We start from the raw sequence: 20000 nt of genomic DNA, 5'->3' as shown, positions 1-20000 counted from the left end.
ATTAGAACACTGGAGTGATAGTTTCTGGAAATGGGCCTCTATACACCTATGTAGATATTGCACCAAAAACCAGACATTTGCAGCTAGAATAGTCATTTACCACATTAGCAATGTATAGAGTGTATTTCTTTAAAGTTAAGACTAGTTTAAAGTTATCTTCATTGAAAAGTACAGTGCTTTTGCTTCAAAAATAAGGACATTTCAATGTGACCCCAAACTTTTGAACGGTAGTGTACCTTTGGGGTATTTTGTTTAGTGGTATACAAATCCTACTTAACAAAGCTGAGGCACAAACAAAATTCAGCCTGATAAAAAAAAGAACATATATCTTAAAGACACACTTAATGCAGGGTTCTGTTAAAGGTGACAACATGTTATTATTATTATTGTTATTCATTGTCAACATGTTTGTTTCCCCCTATTTTTGATGTAATTAACTGTGATTTGTACAACGGGTTTATAAAACAAATAAGATGCATAATAACTGGACCAATTGACGACTCTGCATATTTCAGTTAAATCATCATTTTCTTTAAAAATCCTATTCACCTATTTTACAAAAACAATTCTTTAATCTGTGAGCAAAGGCCTCACAGACAAAAAAAAATAGTCAAATAGTCAGCCTGTGAAAAAAATAACGCTTATCCTTAACTATATGGAATAAAAATGTGGTAAAAATAGTAAGAACTTGAAATAAGCAAGTTTATGGAAGCCTGTTATCACCACAAATAAAATGGAAAACAAAAACATTGGTAAGTCATAATTATAAAATAAAAACCTCATAATTATGAGATAAGAAAGTCGAAATTAGATGATAAAGTTAAAGTTAAGTTAAAGTAAAAGTACCAATGATTGTCACACACACACTAGGTGTGGTGAAATTTGTCCTCTGCATTTGACCCATCCCCTTGATCACCCCCTGGGAGGTGAGGGGAGCAGTGGGCAGCAGCGTAGCCGCGCCTGGGAATCATTTTTGGTGATTTAACCCCCAATTCCAACCCTTGATGCTGAGTGCCAAGCGGGGAGGTAATAAAGTCGAAATTATAAAATAAAATCATAATTATGAGATAAAAATCGAAATTACTAGATTTAAAAAAAGTCAAAATTATGAGATAAAAATGCGTAGTTAGGTAGAAAGTCACTGTCATTTTGACTTTTTATCTCATATTTATGACTTTTTATCTCATTCTTTTGACTTTGTTGCTTATTTTCAACTCTGTATCTCATAATTGACTTTTAATCTCATATTTAAAATTTTCTTACCTTATAGTTACAACTTTTATCTCAAAATTATGATTTCTTACCTCATAATTTCGACTTTCTTAACTCATAATTTCGATGTACCAATGGCTTACTTTTTTTTTTTTTCACTTGATGAAATTAAATGAATTTAAATTAAATATTTGTATTTTTTTTTTTGTTAATATGTATGTTCTGAAAATAAGCACACATATGAACAGCATAGAGGCATATTATTTTAACCAATTAATTACCTTAATTTTGACTTAATTTGTGGGGAGTACATATTTCAGTTACTTCCTTATTTTCTTCCAAAATCACATTCACCACTTTCACAAAAACAAATTATTTAAACTGTGAGCAAAGGCCTCACACCAAAAAAAAATAGACATATATAAATATGTGAAAAAATAACACTTATTTTGAACTACTCTTAAAGGGGTCATATTATGGTTTTTTTTCTACATTTAAAACACTTCCTTGTGGTGTAAATATCATGTAATGGCGGTTCTTTGGTCAAAATGTTTCACAGACCATCTTCAAGCCGCTTTCTGACCATCTTTTCATGCAGTAACTCATTTTTTTCCCTCAAAAATCTACACACAATACCCCTTAATGACAACGTGAAAAGGTTTTTTATGGTAACACTTTAGTATGGGGAACATATTCACCATTAATTAGTTGCTTATTAAAATAACAAATACTTAATTAAGAGTTATTTGGACACTGGGTAACATAAGGGTTAGGGTTAGGGTTAGGGTTACTAATAAGCAATAATTCTGAGGTTATTGAGGGAAAACTCTTAGTTAATGGCTTACTGGTTGTATAATAAGGCCATGCAGACTAAGGCATTAATAAGTACTTAATAATGACTAATTAAGATCCAATATGTTACTAATTTGCATGTTAATAAGCAACTAATTAATGGTGAATATGTGTTCCCCATAATAAAGTGTTCTTAAGACATTTTTGCAAATGCACTAACATTTTTAAATTAAATAAGAAATCAGATGCATGTACACAATTACGCAATTACAGCCTCCAGTCTTTTTGAATACAAAGCCTATCTTGGGGCAGTTTCGCCACTTCCTCTTTGCAGCACCTCTTAAGCTCCATCAGGTTGGATGGGAAGCATTTGGTTTTCATCCAGGATGTCTCTGTACATTGCTGCATTCATCTTGGTCTAGTCAGGGAGGTGACCAAGAACCCGATGGAAACTGTCAGAGCCAAAGCATTCCTCTGTGGAGAGAGGAGAACCTTCCAGAAGGACAACCATCTGTGCAGCAATCCACCAATCAGGCCTGTATGGTAGACTGGCCAGACGGAAGCCATTTCTTAGTAAAAAGAAAATTGCCAAAATGCACCTGATCGTGTGTGCCCAATTGTCTTGGGTGTGATGATGTAATGTTTTTTATAGACTGAGGCCGATCTGCAAAAGTTCGACTCCAGGTGTCGTCCTCGGGGGTGTTTTTCAGAACGGCCTGGTCCTGTTTTCACAGCGTCAAGGCCATTCGAGGGAGTCAAATCGTGGATTAGGATGTTTGTTTTCCGCGAGCAGACAAAACAATGTCTTGTCTTTTCTATTCGTCCATGCTGGGTGCTCTCGAATTTAATTCAATTTTCCTTTTCAGCAAGCTTCTCCGTGATGTGATCCATCTTGCGATTCAGTTCAGAAATCGCCACAGTCTGTGTTCCCACAGCCCTGCCCAAACCATCCATTGCGACGAACAGCCTTTGGGCTCCTTGAGTGGCTGCCATCGTCTTACGAATTTGACAATACACCAGAGCAATGCCCAGCCCAATCAGCAGGTGCCCCGCGATCACGGTTCCAAGAGGCACATGATTCTCCATTTTTCCCAGGAATCTCTCACGTATACCTCGCAGCAATGGTTCCATCAGGGCAGCCAGGCTCCCCCCGAACCTCTTTTCCTCGTGGGAAAGATTTTGTCAATTGCGTCGAGAGTCCAGCTGATCATTTCCATGTCTGATGTTTAGATTTGAGGACAGCTCAAAGAAAGAGGCTTCAAAAAAGTTCAGACAAGACAAAAACAAAGAGAGCAAGCTGGGAGAAGAGGGAGCGGGAAAAAATGCGACCGCCCTCACCAGAGGCAAGACAGAAAAAGCTGGTGTGGGGATGTTTTTCAGCGGCAGGAACTGGGAGAATAGTCAGGATGGAAGGAAAGATGAATACAGCAATATACAGAGACATCCTGGATGAAAACCAACACTTCTCATCAAATCTGATGGAGCTTGAGAGGTGCTGCAAAGAGGAATGGGGGAAACTGCCCAAAGATAGCTTGTGGCGTCGTGTTGAAAAAGACTTGAGGCTGTAATGGCTGCCAAAGGTGCAATCAAAAAAGCATTGAGAAAAGGCTGTAAATACTTTTTATTTTTATTAAATCAGCAAGAAAAATCGAAGAACAACTTTTTCACGTTGTCATCATGGGGTATTGTGTGTAGAATTTTAAGGACACAAAATAATTCCTCTGTTTTTGGAATAAGGCTGTAACAGATGCAGTCACTTTCCAGATGCACTGTATGGGTGCCCAGTACTGGATTGTGTTGCTATGGTAATGGCTCACTATAATTAAACACACATCCATGTAAGCAGACGAATGTCAGCTAAAAACAAAGCGCGACTACATTTAGAACAACAGAAAACAATTCAAAAATCAAACACTTAAATGGGACAACTGCGAAAAACAAGCAAACGCTCATGAATCATTTCATAAAACAAAACACATTTTTTTCTGTGTTTGAAACGCTAACGCGTACCCGTGCATAGGGATGATGTTTGATAAGAAATTATCGAGTTCAAGCCCATTATCGAATCCTCTTATCGAACCGATTCCTTATCGATTCTCTTATCGAATCCAGATAGGTTGTTGTATATGGAAAAAAACACAATATTTGGTTTAACAAAAGCTCACTTTTATTTTATAAGAAAAAAATAAAATAAAATAAATAAATAAATATTGACTGTTACCCACCTAAAAAAAAATAAAAAAATATTGACTGTTGTTACCCAAAGTATATTAAGTGGGATTTTTCAGAAAAACAAATATATACAGTAACACAAAAACAACCTGTCTCTGTGATCACTATAGGCGTATAAATAATAATATAGTGTTAAATAAAATCAGTCCCTTGGGCACAAAACTGAACATAATACAGCTCTCCGAAAAGTGCACTTCTGCTGCTATTGGAACATACTAACTAAACACACAGGCAGACAGCTAACAAACAATCAAAGACGTCTAACAAAGTTCCAAAGCAGATTAATTCATTTAGGCTCTTTTTTGTTGTAGATCTTGATCTTGTAGGTCTTTTCCTATATTTAATTTTGTCTTGCACTGGACTGTTATTTTTTATTTTTTTTAAACTGAAATACACACAATGACAAATGTATAAGCTATGTGATTCAATTAACATACTGAAATTTAATACACAATATGTAAATATTAGCTTCACACAAATATACAGTACTATCATCAAACAAATACTTCTGAGTGTTGAAACTATTTCAATGGTGGAAATACACGACTGGCAGCCATTTTAAGTCCTCAAAACATCCATTGAAACAGTGCACAAAAATCGTTTTTCAATAAACATCTTACTATCAAATTTAACCACTTTCCACCTTAATATTGAGTTACATAAACAAGTTAAACAGTTTACTTACAGAGTTATCTTTTCCAAGGCTTGTAAGAGCTAACCCAACTTGTCTACTTCTCGTCACCAACCCGGAAGTGCCCAAACTATTGACGCGTAGTATTTTCATATCGCCACAAGGTGTCAGTAAGAGTCTACAATCAAATGGCCATAACATTGCCCATTTGAGATTCGTTCCCAGAGATTCGAATAAAGAACCAACTCTTTTTCTTTACTATAGTGGCCTCGATAACGGGAACCGGTTCTCAAAAAGGGATTCGAGTCCACGGGATCGGTTCTTTTCTTGATCGAACAACCGGGAGAATCGGTTTCGAACATCATCCCTACCCGTGCCAACGACAAACGTATCATTCCTCTTTCAAAGAGCGTATGTATGTTTTATATCTGCAGTTAGCCGCGAGTCTCCCCTAAGGGACCGCCAAAAAATATCTATTTCTCGGCAGTGGTCCGTGAAGGCCGCAACGGCACTCTGTTGTAATACACTTTCCCACCTCTTGTGGCAGTAATGACAATATCAAACAAACGGAAGAAGTCCGGAACTAAAATCATAGAGAAGTTTCTTAAGCGCAAAAATTCTGACTACAGGGGTGAAGCTGTATTTTCATTTGCGCTCTAATTTTATCGGCAGTCTACTTAAGAAACATATATATTATTATTGTTATTATTATAATTGTATGTAAAATAATTTTCATCAGTGTTTATGAGCCCCTTCTTTTGCAGTATATTTGGTTAGTACCTATTTTTGAAATCAGCCTGACCTAAGCCTTGATGAAAATCATTGTGACGAACACATGGTTTCATATCATTTGACAAAGTTTAATCTGTTAAGGTGTAAGTAGGTCAGATATAACTATTGAATACGATTAAAATCAATAGTAAGATTACTAATTCAGTGTTAATATTTGAGTGGAAATGTTGGGCTTTGAGGTCAAAAAGATTAAGAACCCCTGATTTAACGTAAACTAATTGTTTCCAAAGTGCAGTCTAGGGGCATTTTATTAAAAAAAAATTTAAACAAAAAATAAAGTCAATGTATTATTCTTCTTACATATTACACTAATGTTTGCTTTGTGGCCTATAACAGTGATTCCCAACCAGTGTGCAGTGAGAGATTATCATTATCCAATTTCACTTAATTGGCCTGAAAATGATTTATTTACGAAAACTAATGGATCTTTGTTTATTCTTCAATGTCAGCTGTGAACGATTACATGCTCTGCAACTAAATGGCAGAAGGTACATAATTAACCTAATTGTTGTTTATGTGGAGTGGTACCTGGGTTTGCCTTAGTAATCCCTTTCACAATGTCAAAGGAAAATACGGTACGAAATACGGAAGCAATGTTTATACATTTTATATTAAAGATTAAAGATTAAAGTACCAATGATTGTCACACACACCATATGGTTATATATTGATATAATAATGTTAAATAGATTTAAAAAACAAATATAAATTATAAATATACTTAGTGCAAGGCCAACTCCGAGGGGCCGTTTTCCACCTGGCACTAGTGTTTGACTTGTCTCCATTCAATAACATTATTTCTTGATGTGCAAATTCCGTCCGTGTGGATAAGACAAGTTGCTACTGTTGCCTTATTTCATGTCTCAAAATACAGAAAAAAAAAAAAAAAAAAGCATTGTTTTTTTTTTAGACAGAATTTGCCCGTTTTCCATTTTAAAGAAGTTCTGATTTGGGGTTCAAATGCAAACCACGCCCATCCCTACTGTCCACTAATAGGTCCCTGTCAATGTTTTTATACCCGGTCTCTCCTCACACAGACGGCGAGAAACCCACCACCGTGTTAGAAAACGGAGAGCTACGGCTCAACGGGAAGGAGAAGAAGCCCCGAAAGAATCGGACTACATACACCAGCCTGCAGCTCCGCACCCTCAACCAGCGCTTCGAGCAGACCCAGTACCTGGCTCTGCCCGAGAGGGCCGACTTGGCCGCCAAACTGGGCGTGACTCAGGAGCAGGTATCATGCAAAACTGTTGTTCTTTCCCTCGCTAATTACAATGATTAAGTCACATGCTGCCTTTGTTTGTGTATTTATAAACGCTCAGACATGCGTGGGTGCATTCTTTTGCAAAATGTCATCACACTCCCTTAATTGCCACGGACATCAAAAGAGTACATAGCTGTTACAACAAGCTGCCACTTCTACATACAGCTACAAAAGTAACAATGAAAAAACAAAACATGAGCAATGACTAATACATACTGTGCTCATACGTCTGCACCGTGCATAGACAAACAAACAGCCTAGGCTGCCCACTAGCTCGGCCAATGTCCAAGTGCCGACGAGCTTATGTTATCATTAGTGGTTTAACAGCACACATTTGTTTTACAATTGTGTATATTTTAAAAAATACTAAGGTTGGTTTTTTTACTACTAAAAAAATCCAAAAGAAGCAACTAACAATTTGCGTTCTACTGTTCTTGTTTACGCACGGAATGCTATTTTTGCTGTTTCGACAAACGCGGTAAACATTTGTCTATTGTGCCGATCCAAGGGAGAGAAAAAATGCTCAGTCAAAGGCAGGACTCCAGGGAGGGGGTCCAGACTGAGGCCAAGAAGAAAAAAACCTGATAGCCATAGCACACATAAACATGTTACATAGAATCAACAAAACTTGCAACAGAAGGGAGGGAGTGAGAGCTACGGAGGCCAGCTGCAGCTGTTTAAGCGCTACTCAGCCGTCCATCGCCCCTAAGGGGAATCAAGCAATATGTCAAAAATCTAAAACACAAAAGTGTTCTGTGGCAATTCCGACTTTGACCACAGCGCCAGTGGCTATGTAGAGTGGCGCTTTCCATTATTTTCAGCAAACACGAAACCGAAAGGGTTTGATCTTGCGCGAAAAGATAAACAATCAGCAGCACCCACAATAGATAGATAGATAGTACTTAATTGATTCCTTCAGGAGAGTTCCCTCAGGAAAATTAAAATTGAGATCAAATTTGAAAAGTAAAAAGTAAATAATGGGGGTATAAATGGAAACAAAATAGAAAAATATTACAATAAGAATAAAAATAAAAAGCAAAAAAGAGAATACAAATATAACAGTAAAATAAGAATATAACAAGAGAAACTAGGCAGTAGTGACTATGTTATGAATTTTTTTTACACTGTTATTCTTTTGCATCCCCTGTCATCCTATTACCCCCCCCCCCCACCCCCCAGAGAGGAGTTGTATGGCGTGTGGGACAAAGGAGTTTTTTAGTCTATTAGTCCTGCACTTGGGATGAAGCAGTCTAGCACTGAACAGGCTCCTCTGGCTACTGATAACGGTATGCAGAGGGTGACTGGCATCATCCAGGATGCTCACTAGTTTTTCCACAGTCCTCTTCTCTGCCACCGTCACCAGTGAGTCCAGTTTTATTCCGATCATAGAACCGGCCCGCCTGATCAGTTTATCTAGTCTGGAGCTGTCCTTCTTAGATGTACTGCCCCCCCCCCCAGCACACTACGATGTAGTACAGAACACTGGCAACCACAGACTGGTAGTACATCCACAAGAGTTTTTTACAGATGTCAGGAAGTACAGCTTGCTCTGTCCTTTCCTGTACAAGTGGTCCGTGTTAACAGTCCAGTCCAGCGTATCGTCCACCCACACCCCGAGGTACTTGAATGAGTCCACGGTCTGTACCTCGACTCCCTCGATCACAATAGGTTGTGACCTTGGACTCGATCTCCCAAAGTCAATGACCAGCTCCTTGGTCTTTGACGGATTGAGCTGCAAGAGGTTCCTGTGGGACCAGACAGCAAAGTCCCTCACCAGGCTCCGAAACTCCTCTCTGCCGTCCCTGATGCACCTGACGATGGCTGTGTCATCCGCGTACTTCTGGATGTGACACAGCTCTGAGTTGTAGCAGAAGTCAGCGGTGTTCAGGGTGAAGAGAAGAAGGGCCAGCACCGTTCCCTGCGGTGCTCCGGTGCTGCTGATCACAGTGTCAGACGTGATGTCCTTCAGTCTGACGTACTGTGGCCTATCGGTGAGGTAGTCTGAAATCCAGGCGACCAGGCAGGGGCTCACTCGCATTCTGTCCAGCTTGTCCTGGAGAAGGCGGGGCTGGATAGTATTAAAGGCACTGGAGAAGTCCAGGAACAGGATCCTCACAGCGCCATTTCCCTTATCCAGGTGTGAGTGGGCTTGGTGCAGCAGGTAAAGGATAGCATCCTCCACACCAACACCTGCCTGGTACGCAAACTGCAGGCTGTCCTGGGCATGTTGCACCTGTGGTGTGAGGAGGCTGAGAAACAGCTGCTCCATAGTCTTCATTATATGAGAAGTGAGCGCCACTGGTCCGTAGTCGTTCAGCTCACTGGGGCAGTTGTTTTTGGGAACTGGAACGATGCACGACATCTTCCAGAGGGTGGGCACTCTCCCCAGCTGCGGGCTGAGGTTGAAGATCCGCTGGAGTGGTTCACCCAGTTCTGCAGCACAGGTCTTCAGGAGTCGGGGGCACACCTTGTCTGGGCCTGCTGCTTTTCTAGGCTGTAGCTTCCTCAGTTGACGTCTGACCTGGTCCGCAGAGATGAGTCATGTCTGCGTAGAGGTGGTGGAGGAGGGTGCTCCATGGCTGGGGGGGAGGTGCGTTGAGGGGAGAAGAAGAGGAGGTGGCTGCGATGGGGAGTAAGTAGGGGGTGGAGAGGACAGGGGCTGGTTGAACCGGTTGAAGAAGTTATTCATCTTATTGTCCCCCCAACAGCTCTGGTCTTTGTCTTGTGGCCTGTGATGGTTTTCACACCTTCCCAGACCTCCCTCATGTTGTTCTGCTGCAGCTTCTGCTCCAGCTTCTTCCTGTAGCTGTCCTTAGCCTCCCTCCCGCGTCGTTTCACTCTCATTGCCTCCCTGTCTCCACTCCTGAAGGCAGCTTTCTTCTTGTTGAGGACAGCTTTAACCTCTTGTGTTACCCAGGGTTTGTTATTAGGGTAGCACCGAACAGTCTTAGCAGGGCAGATCACGTCCACGCAGAAGTTGAGGTAATCCGTGAGACAGTGAGTCACCCCATCAATGTCCTCACCCTGTGGAAGAAGCACGTCCCAGTCTGTGGTGTTGTAGCAGTCCCTGAGGGCATCTTCCATTTCAGGAGACCACCTCCTCACAGAGCAAGTGTTAACAGGCTGTCTTTGGACCAGGGGGGTGTATTTTGGCTGCAAATGAACAAGATTGTGGTCAGACTTCCCTAGTGGGGGGGAGAGGTGTGACCTTGTATGCATCCCTGACATTAGCATACAGTAGGTCAATTGTCCTGTTGTTTCTCATGGGACAATCCACAGCCTGGTAAAAAGCAGCTCACGTTGAGTCCAAAGTAGCATGATTGAAGTCCCCAGAAATTATGAAAAAAAGCCTCAGGATGTTTTGTCTGTAGCCTTGATGTGATGGCGTGGATCATCTCATGTGCATTGGCTGCATCGGCCCTCGGGGGAATGTAAACACAGAGGGAGACCATGTGACTGAACTCATTGATTGAAATGTGAGGAACGCCTGTACAGTATGTACAGTATAATTATACTCAGATGACGTTATCAGGTGTGCTATCATTCTCCTGTCAACACCGAAAGCATCCGATTGTGTTTTTATAAAGTAAAGTAGGCGTGGTTGGCTGTCAGTGAGGCACGTAAGTGCAAGTCAGGCAATGGCAGAATTAAAAAAATCACAGGCAAACGTTCTCTTTCGGGTTTTAGGGGAACGTTGCAGTCAAAAAGAGAACATTTTGTCCCGTGTTTATTGGGGAAAAGATGATATTGTCGAAGGCTTTGCTCAGCACTTACTAGAAGATTCTATACCAACTAAGGACGCCATTGAAAGTGATCTGTCACATTATTTTGTGTGGCCTGCGAAAGGCTAAAAATAATCAACAACTTTTTGGCGAAATGTATTTGTTCTTTCAAGGTTGACAGAGAAAATTATTTTGATTCAAATTAATTGAGGGCCACAACACAATTAAGGCTGCACTTAAACTATCATGCAAAAACAACTTTTCTTACCCATTGGTATCTGCTTTTGTGTATTTGGGATCTGCATTAGTACCGAACACTTGAAATACAACCGTGGAGGTATGGTGGAAATGTCAAAGTGGAGGCACGTAAATAAGACCGTCCACATCCTGTCAAAGCGGTCTGTAAAACATCATCTATGCAACATTTTCACCAAAGAACCACCTTTACATGTTATGTAGACCACCAGGAATGTAGGGGGGGGGGGGGAATCATAACATGACCCCACACGTGCATAAAAACATAAATACATGCATTTGAAGATTGCCATCATACATCACATCTTCACGCCATTAGGCTGCCCGCCAAACACTGAACACTTTCCCTCCGCTGTTCCCAGGCACAGCTGCAAAGTAGCACGTAGCACATAATGTTTCCATGAAACGTGTAGTCCCTCTGTTATTGTCCATCTCACACACACACACACACACACACACACACACACACACACACACACACACACACACACACACACACACACACACACACACACACACACACACACACACACACACACACACACACACACACACACACACACACACACTGTTTACCTGTCTGCAAACATACAAGAGAGGCCATGAATAGATGCATCTCATACACAAAAGTGAGTGTATACACGTACACATACACTTACACACAAGTGAGTATATACACACACACATACACATGCACATTCACACGGGTGAGTGTATACACACCTACACACAAGTGTGTGTATACACACATACACCTAAACACAAGTGACTGTATACACACATACACATATACACAAGTGAGTGTATACACACCTACACACAAGTGAGTGTATACACACATACACTTATACACAAGTGAGTGTATACACACATACACATTTAGACGAGTGTATACACACATACACATATACAAAGTGAGTGTATACACACATACACATATACACAAGTGAGTGTATACACACATACACATTTAGACGAGTGTATACACACATACACATTTGGACGAGTGTTTAGACACATACACACGAGTGAGTGTATACACACATACACAAGTGAGTGTATACACACATACACTTATACACAAGTGAGTGTATACACACACACACTTATACACAAGTGAGTGTATACACACACACACTTATACACAAGTGAGTGTATACACACACACACTTATACACAAGTGAGTGTATACACACATACAAATATAGACAAGTGAGTGTATACACACATACACTTATACACAAGTGAGTGTATACACACATACACTTATAGACAAGTGAGTGTATACACACATACACTTATACACAAGTGAGTGTATACACACATACACTTATACACAAGTGAGTGTATACACATACACATATAGACAAGTGAGTGTATACACATACACTTATACACAAGTGAGTGTATACACACATACACTTATACACAAGTGAGTGTATACACACATACACTTATACACAAGTGAGTGTATACACACATACACTTATACACAAGTGAGTGTATACACACATACACTTATAGACAAGTGAGTGTATACACACATACACTTATAGACAAGTGAGTGTATACACACATACACTTATACACAAGTGAGTGTATACACACATACACTTATACACAAGTGAGTGTATACACACATACACTTATACACAAGTGAGTGTATACACACATCCAAATATAGACAAGTGAGTGTATACGCACATACACTTATACACACAAGTGAGTGTATACACACATACACTTATACACACAAGTGAGTGTATACACACATACACAGAACTCAAGTGAGTGTATACACACATACACACAAGTGGTGTATACACACATACACACAAGTGGTGTATACACACATACACTTATACACAAGTGAGTGTATACACACACACACAAGTGAGTGTATACACACATACACATAAGTGAGTGTATACACACATACACATAAGTGAGTGTATACACACATACACATAAGTGAGTGTATACACACATACACATAAGTGAGTGTATACACACATACACATAAGTGAGTGTATACACACATACACACAAGTGAGTGTATACACACATACACTTTCACACAAGTGAGTGTATACACACATACACACAAGTGTGTACACACACACACACACACACACACACACACACACACACACACACACACACACACACACACACACACACACACACACACACACACACACACACACACACACACAGAGACTGTGATACCTGGCATCTTGGAACAAGGTGGGCGTCATTAGCCACTTTTAGAGAGAAGCGGTCATGCTGCTGCTGGAATATGAAACCAATAATTAGAGCAGAATCCTCTCAGCGAGGCGGCGTTAAGCTAACGAGCTGCTGATTGACTCCATGGCACACAAGCACCACTTAGCGCCGCTTGCTACTCGTTAGCGTTTGCACTTTTTATCGGACTGCGGGCGACTGCTGTGAAAACTCCTGACAAATAGATTATGATAAGGACATGCTTGCAGTGATCTCGTAAGCGCGACTGTGACAGATATGACAAATATATTTGTTTCTCTCCTGGCTGCGTTAAGGACTAAGGCAGTGCTGATCATATTCTGCAAGTATAATAAAGAACATATGATGGAAATCCACCAAAAATACAACGTCTAAGCAAAATGACCATCTCTGTCAAACTTCTTGGATTGTTTTTGTGTGTCCTGGCATGAACATGCAGGATATTTCTCACTGATTAAAATATGGACATGTTTGACAGGATATATTTATATACATACAGTACATATATGTATGTACAGTACATATATATACATACATATATGTATGTACAGCACATATTTGCTGAGGTAAAAGTGATTTAGTTCCTGAAATAATTATCATCATAATAGAAATGATAGTAATAATCTTAATGTATTAGCTGTAAGATGAGGTGTAAAATGAAAGGTGATCCAGTGGCTGAAATAATGATAATAATCATCATAATTATGATGATTATCACCATCATCAGATTTATCATCATCATAATTAATCATGAGAATCTTAATTATTACTATACAATTTATATTTTCATTTGTATTCTATTTTAACTTAGTTATTACAGATTCTGGTAAGGTAAAGATGGTTTAGTGATGTAATAATGATATTAGTAATAATGATCATAATAATGATAATTAGACAAGAAAAAGACCTAGTAAAAGAAGTAGAAAAGAAAAAAAAAAGAAGAAAAACAAGAACAAAAATAACCCAAATAACAAGAAAAACAATAGCAACAACAAAAAGAAGTAGAAAAAGAAAAAGAAGAAAAAAAGGAAGGAAAAGGAGGAAAAAGAAGAAAAAGAAGAACTAGAAGAAGAAGAAGAAGAAATGAAGAAGAACAAGAAGAAAAAGAAAAAGAAAAAAGAAGAAAAACAAGAACAAAATTAACAAAAATAACGAAAAGAAAAAGAAGACGACGAAAAAAAAAACAAGAACAAGAAGTAAAATTACAAAAGAAAAAGAAGAAGACAAAAAGAAAAGGAAGAAAAAGAAGAAAAAGAAGAAGAAGAAATGAAGAAGAACAAGAAGAAAAAGAAAAAGAAAAAAGAAGAAAAACAAGAACAAAAATAACAAAAATAACGAAAAGAAAAAGAAGACGACGTAAAAAAACAACAACAACAAGAACAAGAAGTAAAATTACAAAAGAAAAAGAAGAAGACAAAAAGAAAAGGAAGAAAAAGAAGAAAAAGAAGAACAACAAGAAAAAAATGAAAAAAAACAAAAAGAAAAAGAAAATTGATTAAACGTTGTCAAAAAGCATGTTGTTTCAACGTTGTATATGTGTTGTAGAATATTGGTTGGAAAATGACCAAAGTTCAATGGTCAAATCAACGTCCAAACCCATCATTGATTAAACGTTGTCAAAAAAGATGTTGTTTCAACGTTGTATTTGTGTTGTAGAATATTGGTTGGAAAATGACCAAAATTCAATGGTCAAATCAATGTCAGAACCCAACATTGATTAAACGTTGTCAAAAAAGATGTTTCAACGTTGTATAGGTGTTGTAGAATATTGGTTGGAAAATGACCACAATTCAATGGTCAAATCTGTCACGACGTGGACTGTGGGGGGGTTGTTTTCCCGAGATGCAAGAGAAGTTGGAGCGGACATGGCGTGAAGGTAGATACATGATTTATTTTTACACTAACAAAAGAACAAACAAAAGGCGCGCACAAGGCGGAGACACAAACTTGACTAAGAAAACAAAAACTAGCACTTGGGCTGAAACTATGAACATGAAACAAAAACACTTACTGTGGCTTGGCATGAAGCATGAACTATGGTAAACATGAATCTCATGGGTCGCGGAGGTAATGTCGCCAGACAGACTGCCTGGCAACTGCAAGCTTAAATAATACCGACATGATTAGTGACAGGTGCGTGAGTCCAAATGTGCAACAGGTGAAACTAATGGTTGTCATGGAAACAAAACCAGGGAGTGAAAAAGCAGGAACTAAGTGTCCAAAAACCAAACAGCACATGGCCAAACAAAAACATGATCAAAAGACATGACAAAATCAACGTCAGAACCTAATTCAACAAGTTCTCAACGTTGTTTTAATGTTTTGTGCCTGCTGGATTATTACTGTAAATGCAACAAAAGTAGCCTTTTTTTTTTTAGGGACCGAATTTAGGGACCCTATTGTATTTGTAAGGTTTTATTATTATTATACCGCCGCCTCTTTGAGCTGTAATTTGACCCCCTTAACATGCTTCAAAACTCACCATATTTGACACGCACATCAGGACTGGCGAAAATTGCGATCTAATCAAAAAACCTAGCCCCAAAACTCAAAATTGCGCTCTAGCGCCCCCTAGGAAGAAAACAGACAAAACTGCCTGTAACTCCCACTAGGAATGTCGGAGAGACATGAAACAAAAACTGACATGAAACAATCCTTCAGCAAAAATCAACAGGAAGTTTGCAATTCCCCCTTCAAAACAAAAGTTTTATAAAAACAGTCACTTTTGCCTCTTTGAGCTATAATTTGACCCCCTTAACATGCTTCAAAACTCACCAAAGTGGACACACACATCAGGACTGGCAAAAATTGCGATCTAATAAAAAACAACCCCAAAACTCAAAATTGCGCTCTAGCGCCCCCTAGGAAGAAAACACAGACAAAACTGCTCCTAGGAAGAAAACAGACAAAATTGCCTGTAACTTCCAGTAGGAATGTCAATAAGACATGAAACAAAAACCTCTATGTAGGTCTCACTTAGACCTACATTTCATATATTTACAACCCCCAGCAAAAATCAACAGGAAGTTTGCAATTCCCCCTTCAAAACAAAAGTTTTGTAAAAACCGGTCACCATTTTTCAAACATTATCTCCTCTGAGCGCGTTTGTCGTGCCGGCTTCAAACTAGCACAGGAGAGTGATTGAACCCTTCTGATTAAAAGTTGACGAAAGAGTTGTAATTACTGCTCCGGTTTGGATTTTATGTGCCGTCAAAGTCAGTCCTGTCCATCGCTGCTTGTTTTCTTTGAAATTCTATGGATATTGTTTTTCCGGTCTATTACAGTACATAGAAAAATGGAACCACAGTTTATTTTACGGTAAAAAGCCAAGATTTTACCTTAAAATCTATTACTATAATTTTTACAGTGTACAATTTGATAGAGAACTTGCTTTGAAACCACAACACAAGCAGATTTGTTTACAAAAAAATGAACATATGATAATATATTTGTTGCATTATTAAATGATTTTTAGGTTTTTAAAATACGCAATTGCATGCAGCACATGCAATTTTTTCTGTCAAAATGGAAAAACCGAATACTTTTAGTAGGAAAAGATAAAGTACTTCTCAGGCGTTCGCCGGCCATATACAATGATGTAGCGCCCCCGGGCCTTGAGTTTGACACCTGTGACATAATGGGATATATGACTCCTCAAATGAATGTGTTTACCACCTGAAAGTTGACTTCTGAACTTGCTGACTTGGAAGAACTCGTACGGTTTAGGAGGGCGTATTGGAATCATCATTGTTGTCCGCCAAGCTTATTGTGCACGTCACACTTACACGGATGCAAATAATGATCTTATAGTGGTGTGAAAGACACGTGAATAATATCGTTATATCTCGGATTCACCAATTTGTAAACAATTCCGTGTCTAAGTTACTTCATATGAACCATTTTCACAGTACTTCCCAGAATGAAGTGCAGTCGACTGTACTTCCTGTGCAGAGTATTTGCACTCATGAGGGCAAAAGCAATGGTGACCACGTTCTTAAGACTAGAATTACTTCATTTAGAACGTTACTTTATAGACAGAAAAAAAGCGAATGGCCCGACCTGAAAACCAAAATGACTGACGACCTGTGCGCCTTACTGTACTGTGTTTATTGGATGAGTGTGTGTACAAAAAGACATTTTCGAGTGTGCTAAAGTCCGTAAAAAGCTTTTATTTTGCAGAATATTTGCAGAAAATAATACTAAGAAAAAGCTCTTTTGAATCTTTTCACCGGATTGGGTTACCTCTGCTTAAAGGCCTACTGAAATGACATTTTTTTTGTTTAAACGGGGATAGCAGATCCATTCTATGTGTCATACTTGATCATTTCGCGATATTGCCATATTTTTGCTGAAAGGATTTAGTAGAGAACAACGACGATAAAGTTGCAACTTTTGGTCGCTGATAAAAAAAAGCCTTGCCCCTACCGGAAGTAGCGTGACGTAGTCAGTTGAAAGGCTCCTCACATTTTCCTATTGTTTTCAATGCAGCTAGAGCGATTCGGACTGAGAAAGCAACGATTACCCCATTAATTTGAGCGAGGATGAAAGATTCGTGGATGAGGAACGTTAGAGTGAAGGACTAGAATGCAGTGCAAGACATATCTTTTTTCGCTCTGACCGTAACTTAGGTACACGCTGGCTCATTGGATTCCACACTCTCTCCTTTTTCTATTGTGGATCACGGATTTGTATTTTAAACCACCTCGGATACTATATCCTCTTGAAAATGAGAGTCGAGAACGCGAAATGGACATTCAAAGTGACTTTTATCTCCACGACAATACATCGACGAAACACTTTAGCTACGGAGCTAACGTGATAGCATCGTACTTAACTGCATATAGAAACAAAATAAATAAATCCCTGACTGGAAGGATAGACAGAAGATCAACAATACTATTAAACCAGGGACATGTAAATACACGGTTAATGCTTTCCAGCCTGGCGAAGGTTAACAATGCTGTTGCTAACGACGCCATTGAAGCTAACTTAGCAACCGGACCTCACAGAGCTATGCTAAAAACATTAGCTATCCGCCTACGCCAGCCAGCCCTCATCTGCTCATCTACACCCGTGCTCAACTGCGTTCCAGCGATCGACGGTGCGACAAAGGACTTCACCCGATCACAGATGCGGCCGGCGAGACGGAGGAAGTTAAGGTGAGTTCGGCGGCTAGCGCGTCTGCTATCCATCTCTGTCCTCCTGGCTGTGTCGCTGTAGTCCGCCGCTAATACACCGATCCCACCTACAACTTTCTTCTTTGCAGTCTTCATTGTTCATTAAACAAATTGCAAAGATTCACCAACACAGATGTTCAGAATACTGTGGAATTTTGAAATGAAAACAGAGCTTTTTTGTATTGTATTCAATGGGGTACCAATACTTCCGCTTCAACCCTTGACGTCACGCGCATACGTCATCACATCTAGACGTTTTCAACCGGAAGTGTGGCGGAAAATTTAAAATTGCACTTTATAAGTTAACCCGGCCGTATTGGTATGTGTTGCAATGTTAAGATTTCATCATTGATATATAAACTATCAGACTGCGTGGTCGGTAGTAGTGGCTTTCAGTAGGCCTTTAATAAAAAAGATTGAATGTGCTTCCATGGCGGTCATATCTTCTTGTCAACAAACGGGGTATTGTTTGGATGGTAAGTCTGTCACTTTAACCATTGATTTGTTGTCCAATATTCCCATTGTGTACGTTGTCGTCTGCTGTGTCACAGTGTGTTGTTGCTTCCTCCTATTTCATATCAAGTTCATGTTAGTGCGGTGTAACTTTCTCTAGTAAACAAATATTCCCTGCATTGAACTTGCTGCACTTATGAACCTGTCTTGTTGTTGACATAAGACCACATCAAAAGTTGCGTTTCACATTACGTCAAACTATCGCTAACGGCGTTGTAACGGTCCGAAACATATTATATATATATATATATATATATATATATATATATATATATATATATATATATATATATATATATATATATATATATATATATATATATATATATATTAGGGATGTTCGATAATGGCTTTTTTGCCGATATCCGATATTCCGATATTGTCCAACTCTTAATTACTGATACCGATATATACAGTCGTGGAATTAACACATTATTATGCCTAATTTGGACAACCAGGTATGGTGAAGATAAGGTCCTTTTAAAAAAAAATGTATTAAATAAAATAAGATAAATAAATTAAAAACATTTTCTTGAATAAAAAAGAAAGTAAAACAATATAAAAACAGTTACATAGAAACTAGTAATTAATGAAAATGAGTAAAGATAACTGTACAAGGTTAGTACTATTAGTGGACCAGCAGCACGCACAATAATGTGTGCTTACGGACTGTATCCCTTGCAGACTGTATTGATATATATTGATATATAATGTAGGAACCAGAATATTAATAACAGAAAGAAACAACCCTTTTGTGTGAGTGAGTGTGAATGGGGGAGGGAGTTTTTTTGGGTTGTTGCACTAATTGTAAGTGTATCTTGTGTTTTTTATGTTGATTTAATAAAAAAATAAAAAAAAAAAAAAAAAAAAAAGCCAATACCGATAATAAAAAAAACGATACCGATAATTTCCGATATTACATTTGAAAGCATTTATCGACATCTCTAATATATATAGCATATACACTGATAGTTAACAAACATGTATTATCTGCTACCATGCCCGGAAAATACTATCTCAAGATGTAGTCGGAAACTTGCACAGAAAATAGGTTTCTTGTTTGTGTTCTTTAGAGCAGTGTGCCGTGAGATACAGTCTGGTGTGCCGTGGGAAATTATCTAATTTCACCTATTTGGGTTAAAAATATT

The 20000-nt window shown here is 38.8% G+C and overlaps 1 protein-coding gene across 1 annotated transcript in view; it reads left to right on the top strand.

Annotated features, from left to right (window-relative positions):
- Nucleotides 1-20000, top strand: part of LOC133642464 (homeobox protein Dlx4a-like) — a 25460-nt gene that overhangs the window by 1509 nt on the left and 3951 nt on the right. Inside the window, exon 2 of the mRNA XM_062036655.1 lies at nt 6697-6893. Coding sequence (XP_061892639.1) covers nt 6697-6893 — 197 coding nt within the window. The remainder of the gene's footprint in view (nt 1-6696; nt 6894-20000) is intronic.

Source organism: Entelurus aequoreus, linkage group LG25, assembly GCF_033978785.1.
Source record: "Entelurus aequoreus isolate RoL-2023_Sb linkage group LG25, RoL_Eaeq_v1.1, whole genome shotgun sequence".
NCBI classification, from domain to species: domain Eukaryota; kingdom Metazoa; phylum Chordata; class Actinopteri; order Syngnathiformes; family Syngnathidae; genus Entelurus; species Entelurus aequoreus.
Note: the sequence above shows the minus strand (reverse complement) of the source record. Positions and strands in the feature narration are given on the sequence as shown.